The sequence below is a fragment of the Hesperophylax consimilis genome, chromosome 17, assembly GCF_061612785.1.
Source record: "Hesperophylax consimilis isolate HC1 chromosome 17, BYU_Hcon_1.0, whole genome shotgun sequence".
In the NCBI taxonomy this organism is placed as follows: Eukaryota; Metazoa; Arthropoda; class Insecta; order Trichoptera; family Limnephilidae; genus Hesperophylax; species Hesperophylax consimilis.
The window spans coordinates 7,048,763-7,057,051 of NC_142852.1; the positions used below are offsets into that span (position 1 = coordinate 7,048,763).

Sequence of the window (8,289 nt, forward strand, 5' to 3'; positions counted from 1 at the left end):
CTATGAGTGTGATTTGGCAATTATTTAAATCAATAGTATTAGTATAGTTGAGTGGAGGGATAGTGCACGAGGTATCAGAGTAGACGGAGGAGAAGTGTTCACCGAAAAGGTTAGCAATGTCGAGACCGTTGGTAGCATGTTTTTCATTAAAGAACATACTTGGAGGGAGATCATTATCATCAGTACGTTTTTGTTTAACAAATTTCCAGAATTGTTTAGGGTAAAGCTTTGTGTCTCGGTGAGTTCGATGTAGGATTTGTAGCACCTAACAGATTCGATTTTGGATTGTTCTCTTAGCTGAGAAAAATTTTCACAATATGCTAAGTTGTTCGTACATTTGAATAATTTGTGTATTTTCTTTTTCTCGATTATCAACTTCTTTAGTTTCATGCTGAACCAAATGGGAAACTTAGGATGGGAATAAGTTCCCTTAGGTACAAATAAGTCTATGGCATGAGTTATACATTCGTTGAATTTAAATGTAGCATCGTTAATATTGATGTTCGATTCAAGAAATGTCCAGTCAGTTTGGGCGAGATATCTGTTCATGCTAGTATAGTCACCTTTGTTAAATTTGTAGTGGTATGTAACCGTTGATTTTAAGGTAACATTTTTGAAAGGATTAGTGAAGTTGATATCGAGTGGTGGGTGATATTTATCTATTGGTAGTAATGAGTCAGAAGCTTCAATAACACAATAGGCATGTTAGTAAAGATCAGGTCAAGACAGTAACCTTGACAGTTATGGATCGAGTTTAGTTGGAACATGTTCAAGTAGGCAAATAGATTCATTATTAAGGAAGCTTGAAGAGAAATATTACTAGGAGTTTTCACACCATGATTGTCAATAAGCCATATTACCTTCGGTAGATTGTAATCACCGCAAATAATTAATGAATCGGCATTTATGGAAATACGTTCAACAGCTTCAGTATGTGACTTGTAGATATCTGTTGAAGAGGATGGGGGAATGTAGACACAACCAATGACAAGTTTCTTGGAGCCAAGAAGAACACCAACAAATAGTTCTTCAGATACATCATTACGAGAATCAAGAATGTGGCAAGAGTTTTTTTTTAACACATATCATGACCCCGCCACCTCTAGACTTGTTTGAAGAAGAAGAGCCGTCACAGCGAAAAATATTATAACTATGCAGTCCAAGTTCGGTTGAAGCAATATTGTCTGATAACCATGTTTCAGTGAAAAATAAGAAATCATAAGGACTTATGTTTACGGAACATCTGAAGGCATTTAGTTTAGTATTGAGACCGCGAATATTTTGATAATAGGAATAAAAAATTGTATTACTGGGATGACTATTCCGGTTCAGCCTAAAAAATTTACACGAGATAGTTCCCGTCTCTCAGCGGCTTGGCGGGCTGGACAATCAGGGGAGCCAGTGTTGTGTGTGGCCGGTTTCCTGAAGAACTTGCAGGTGGCGCATGATGGTGGCTTGTCGGGCGTCGGGCAAGTATCACGATTGTGTCCAGGTTTTCCACAGTGGGAACAGGTTGGCGTGTCTGCGCTACACTTTGTCGCAGTATGTCCATAGAGTTGGCAATGTCCACATTTAAGATTGTCGATCCAGTCCCTTACACATTTTTTTTTTATTTTTTTTTTTTTATAGTGAATACCTCACAAGAGTCCCAACTGCTCCCATCTGGAGCCAGTGAGACTATGGCATCCCCAATTGGGGGTGTTGTGAGGCTGAAGGTAAGTGGGGAAGGGAAAGAGGAAGGTGGGGAAGTACCTGGCTATTCAGATCTAGTCACTAAACACGGCTAAAGCCATTTGGAGCAACGTTTCAATTCTGAATGGTGGTCTTACACCAGGGGGATACTGCTAGTATCTTCCACTCTGGAACGTGCCGCAAATATACTATATATTATTTTAATTAATTAATTGTGAAATAACACAAATTAATCAAATAAAATTTATTTGCGCACGCCGGGTTCGAACCCGCGACCTTCGGAATGGCAGTCTAATGCGTTACCACTGGACTATGCCGGCCCTCAAATGTACCTGCCAGTCCATAGCTAGTTTGGAGAAGCGAATGAGGGAGTGGCGAACAGAGGGAGGAACTCGAAAGACGTGGATACACCGTCCAGTGCGAGGTCCAACTTTATGTGAGAACTGCAACTTATCTTTTAAATCATTTAGTTGTAGACCAGTTTCTTCATGAGTTTGTTGATGTATAGCCAAGGTGATGTTCTCGAGGGGTACAATTTGAGGTAAGCCGTGGATAGCTATCCGAGGAAGTTTATGGGAAGCAACGGCCGCTTTCAGACCGGCGTTAGGGTCGGTGCATTGGCCAGTTTAATGGCCTCGGCATCAGTACTGGGATGCACGACTACACCTCCAATCCTAATTTCTCGTACTCCCGTGATTGTATTTCCCAATGATGATGGGTTAGTGGACGTCTTCAGTGTTTCAAGGGTATTATTAGTGGTAAGTTCCGTGTCGTCTTTAGGGTAGATAAGTACTGCGGGTCTTGCAGGGAGAATAGGTAGATTATTTCTGGTGTTAGGAGGATAATTTTTAGGGTAGGTTTGGTTGGAGACAATCGAGCTCCACGTGCTGTTGGGATTATCGGGCGATTGGTTGATTGAATATTGAATATGAATATGTTGCGTATTGGTTTGAATATGAATTTAAAAAAATATACAAACCAAAAGATTACATAAAACGAAAAATTTACGAAACAATACATTTATAGCCATGGAGAGGGTTGTAGATATAAATCAAATCATAATAGAGGTATAAACAATAGAGACATAAACATGATGCACAAACCATCAGAGAAATATTATTTTATGGACCTCTTGTATTTGGTTAGTTCGCAACTGAAAATATCAACCTTGGTTAATACGCTATTGTAATTATTGCATAGTCTGTTCAGGCAAGAATTCTGCTTAGAGTTGGTTTTGCTTTGATCAACCCTGAACAGGACACAAGAGCGTGTTGAACGCGCAGGTATGTATCGTGTGATCCTTATAGATAAACTTCTAGCGTCATTGGATTCGCCTTCGCCACACTCTTTTACAAATTCCCGTTTTATTTTATGGCATGCTGCTTCACCACGACTTTTAAAATACGCTGATACAGCAGGCCACGACAATATCAATCGGTCAACTGCTCTCCCCAAACTTAACCATCTAGTTGGCTCATGTCGTAAAATTTTTCTGTATTCAATTTCAAAAAATTATTGTAATTCTCTCGTGCGTTTTGCACTGTTCGAAAATTCCGCATACACTTTTATAAAGTTTTCATGGCGTTTTTTCCAGTGTTGTGAAGATGGTGACAATTACAATTTGGTTTAACGACTTTGGTGTCAGAATATTTGTAATTCATTTTTTGGTACACCGAATTGTGCACACCATAATTCACAGATGCATTGTCTGCAGCGAATGCAGACAACAAAGTTGTGTCTAGGCCCTGTCCCTAAGAGACCTGTGACCTGATTGGCACTGCAGCCGCCACCAGCTGCCCGGCCTACGACCCCATGAACCCGCCTCCGCCCACCTGCAACTGCAAGCTCAACTTCTACAGGCTCGACGGGGTGTGCGTCGATATCAGGGAATGTCGTGAGTACTAACTTATATCCCTCTACTTGTCCATCTCCTTCTTCTTCTCCTTTTTCTTAGTAATTAACATTATGATTGTGATTGCAGCCCCTAAATTCGAGTGCCCGGAGCTGACAGTTTACGATGCATGCCCGGGCTACTGCGTGGACCAGCGCTGTTATTCGACGGTAGTGAAGCCGCCCAACTGTCAGTGGCAGCTCGACACCAAGCGATGCAGCCGGAGTTGCCGATGCTTGGAAGGAAACTGCGAGGACGAATCAGGAATTTGCGTGGATAGGGACAGCTTCAGTGAGTATCGACAGATCCTCGCACCTTTGAAAATAACGTCATGAAACTGGTATCGCAACGTAAACATGGCTAGCAACTAACTGCTGGCTGATGTGAAATCTGTCGAAAAGAATAATCCCAATACCGAAGAAAAACTTAACACGTTAAACATCGGTCTCGCTGGCTCCCGGTTGCCAATCTATGTTTCTGAACAATTAACTTTTCTGACGAACCAGATTTGGTATAAAACTCGACATGTTACAAAAGAGAAACGATATATTCTTCGATAAGTAATATTCTTAATATCTAAAATTATATATTTTCTTTTTTCTACTCTGTTTTTAATTTCTGATTCTCCTCTTATTTTATTATTATTATTTTTACTATAATATGTATATTTCTTTTTTTTTTCTTTTTTTACCACTTATTTGTTTTTTATGTAATTAGAAATTGTTAGTTACCAGCCTCAGAACAGACTTTGTCTAGTGAGGAGGGTAGGGAGAAAAATCATCTATGTACATAAATAATAATAAATAAACGCCCGGGTTGCCGGCACTGAAATTTAAATTTAATTTATATCAATTTGCATGGATCAAAGAAAGACAGATTTATTTGCGGAAAGAGAGTGGTTCAGGCGCAATTCTTCATCAGATGAAAACAAGCTGGCTTCCCTATGACTATCTCAAATACAATACACTTATACCGATAACAAATATAAGATGAAGGCTTTGTTATTATTATTGCCATTTTTATATCCTGTGATTATCCTCACCCAGTCATTAGAACCAAATATACTCACGAGGAATGCTACTTTCCGCTATTCATTATATTATTATTATGCTACCGATTCTGCCATGCACTTATTCACTAATACTTCTGTGTTCACTTACCTGGGAATACTTCGATTATTATCACATGTTTGTTTTCATAAATACTATTATATTATGTATGTTACACTGTTTCTGGAAATGGATCAAAACCGTATAGTAGTGAAATATTCTTTGCTTAGCATTTCATCTGAATAATTATGATTCAATTACCTCCCTATATCTACAATGACACATAGATATAACTTGCAACACGAATTTAATTGTCAATCTCAATTTTAAAAAAAATTACAGTTGAAAGTCTTATAGTTTAAGATTATTCACCAGAACATCAGAAGTATGTCAAACATTGATGATTTTCTGCTATTTCTAGATCAATTCAATCGTACATTTGATTTTTTAATTTTATCAGAGTGTTGGATAAACAAAAACTACTCATCTAAAATAATACAAACTAACACGGAATATCACTAAATTAATAATATAAATAAATCTAGTGGGGTCGTTGTTTACATCAAAGACGGTATTCATGCGAAGAAATCTTAGTATCACAAGGTGCCATAGAATTGTTCTAAAAAAAAATTATATATTTTTGCTATATATTGATCACCTTATTTTCTGAATACAGATTCTTTTTTAAATTCACTTCAATTATCGGAACTGTTGATAACAGAGCAATTCCGATAAATTTGAACGTCAAATCATTATAGGCGACCTTAATATTAAAACTATATTTCCATTATTCTTGACTTGATTCGACTTGTCACTTTATTTTCTTATATTATATCTACCATATGTCTTTGCTTTCATGTACCTTTGTCTACTCCTATATTTTTCATTTTACTTTATTCGTGTTATTATTTTGTAATTTGGATGATGTCCGTTAATAAATAAATAAATAAATTTCACCCCCAATTCAACGACTATCCATGCATGCTCACAGAAAACGGATTCATAGTGACAATCAATACACCTACTCATGAACAGCACACGAAACAATCTTGTTTGGATCACATCAACGTAAAACATATTTACTTCACGGACTCTTTTGCTATCCACACTTCAATTTCCGACCACTACACAACAGCCCTCTGCTTTAAAGATAAACCGCCCACAACTGTTAAAATTAAGTACGTCCCTCGAACAAACTATAAGAATTTAATTAAATTGAGTAGGTACTTGCATTTAGAATACTGGCAAAAAGTATTTGATCAAACTGATAATGACATTGCGATGGAGGAATTCATCTGCATCCTTCATACATTTATATCTAAACATACAAGTAACAAACTCATACCGAACAGCCAGTTTAAACTCACGCCCTGGATCTCTCCCGGCCTTGTCAAATCGATTCACAAAAGAAACCAACTCCACAAAAGGGCGCAAAAGTTTCCAGATAATATTTTAGTACAAACTCACGAAGGAAAATTAATATAAAATTTTCGTTGACGAAAATTCTTTTTCTCCAAAACGTATGTGGGAAGCATATCGTAATATACCTAAGTAAAACAAAAATCAACAGGTATTCCGAAATTAAATCGTTAGAAATCGGTAACAAAAACTTGTCTAATTCTAACTTCTCACTTCACATCGGTGGGAACCACACTTGCCAAAAATATTCTCGATAAATGCAATAAAACTGAAACCGATATTGCCAAGTTGGTCACCTCTAACCTAGACCATAAAAAAACAAAATACGAACATCGACGAACGAAGTCTTGGAAATAATTGACGACCTATAGCCATCTGACGCTTGTGAACCAGACAAAGTCTCAACAAATCTGCTAAAAGTAAGTAATTCATTCATAGCAACTCCAGTAGCTTTTATTTCAACTCTAAGTCTCAAATCAGGAATATTCCCTAACCATCAACACCATGCAATTGTTGTATTACTACACAAAAATGGAGATAAATCTGCGATTCAAAGTTACCGGCCAATATCTTTGGTCAATTCGGTCTCAAAAATTATCGAGAAAATTGTCAAAAACCGTCTTAGCCTTTACCTTGATGATAATAACATTCTTTTTGAGAGACAATTTGGCTTCCAACCGGGTTTAGGTACTGAAAATGCCATTGGCAATCTGACTAAAGTCATTTCTAATAACATCGATCGAGTAATTAAAAGCATCGCGCTCTTTCTGGATCTGGCTAAAGCTTTTGATACCATCTTGCACTAAATCCTTTTGAAAAAACTTCAGCTAATCGGTATTCAGGGCAGAGGCGGATTTGCAGTCTTGGCCGCCCTAGGCCCCTGACCATGTAGCCGCCCCTTTCTCAGTACCCATCATATTGACCAGGAGTATCCAAACTTTTCAGTAAGTTCCTAGGGTCAAAACCGTTTTAATTTTCCTGCCATTATCATTCATGGTTCATGCGGTGAGATTTGTCCAGGTCTTGGCGCCGGATACGTCTGCCCACCTGCTGCGTGGCGGGCCGGATCGAAAGAGACTGGGTGAGGGAGGCCTTTTGACCTTTCCAGCCGGACTATCTTGACCCATCGCCTTGCACCGCAGTTGGAGGGATGTATTCATACGTTAAAATATATATATTTTTATTTTTTAAAGAAAATACCTTTATTATGTCACACTTTATTATTCACTATCATCAGTGGAAAGTTCATAATTGGCATAAATAACATCTTATTATTGTATTATTTTATAATCTCTGATTTATTTATTTATTATAGCTTTTGTAAAGCTGGGTCCAGACATGTTCTTTTCTCCGTACCGTACCTCCGTTTCGTATCCGCGTCGCGATCTAGAGCCCGTATCTCCGTAACGTCGCTGCGATCATCGCGTGTTCATTTCCTCCCACCATGTCGTCGACTGCGGAAGTGTTTGAGAATTTGACGATTGCTTGCGCGTCCTTCAATGTTATTCACAATAATATAACGAAAAAAAAAACAAAAAAGGCGACGTTGGTGGGAGTTAGTGAGTAGTGACAGAGAACACGACCAATGCACGCCGCGAACACGTCCAGACTGGTGCAGACCCGTACCGTATCGCCTTTGAACGGGTTGAAAAACCGACTCGCGATGGATCGGAGCGTACCTCTATCCGTATCGAGACGCCGTACCACCGTACCGTACCGAACGGGCGTCCAAACTAGCGTTCTTGATCGCGACGCTGATACGAAACGGAGGTACGGTACGGAGAAAAGAACATGTCTGGACCCAGTTTAAGGTGATTAATAGCGTGTTCACACAGAGCTATAATATGCGTGGGATGGCGTATTTCGGCATATCGCTCGCCGTACATTCCAAATTGGTAATTCTTTAATATTAACAAACTTATCAGCCATCATTGTCACGATGGTTATATTTTTTGTGTTAGCCGACATCATTAAATTTACATATTGGTCCACTGATTGAATGGACTGACATCTATTAATTTTTTTTTCTACCAATGTAAGTCAAGTCCAAGTTCAAGTCCCACAAATGTCTGTCTTAGGCACACCAAACGACAAGTTGAAATCCTCTGTAAAGATCCTAGTGTAACGATTCAACGAAACAGGGGCATACTCTTTTTCTCCACAAAACATATTATAGAGCTCATACAGTTTTGGGATTGACAAATCGGATGCGAGGTACAATTTACTCAATACTTTAAA

General features: G+C 38.5%; 1 protein-coding gene across 1 annotated transcript; it reads left to right on the top strand.

The window, feature by feature from the left end:
- The first annotated feature begins 3,443 nt into the window (after window positions 1-3,443).
- Window positions 3,444-3,918, top strand: LOC149415876 (uncharacterized). Its single transcript, XM_089641758.1, has 2 exons — window positions 3,444-3,586; window positions 3,674-3,918. The coding sequence occupies exons 1-2, from the start codon at window positions 3,505-3,507 to the stop codon at window positions 3,916-3,918; spliced, it is 327 nt and encodes a 108-aa protein (XP_089497884.1). The 5' UTR covers window positions 3,444-3,504.
- The last annotated feature ends 4,371 nt before the right edge of the window (window positions 3,919-8,289 follow it).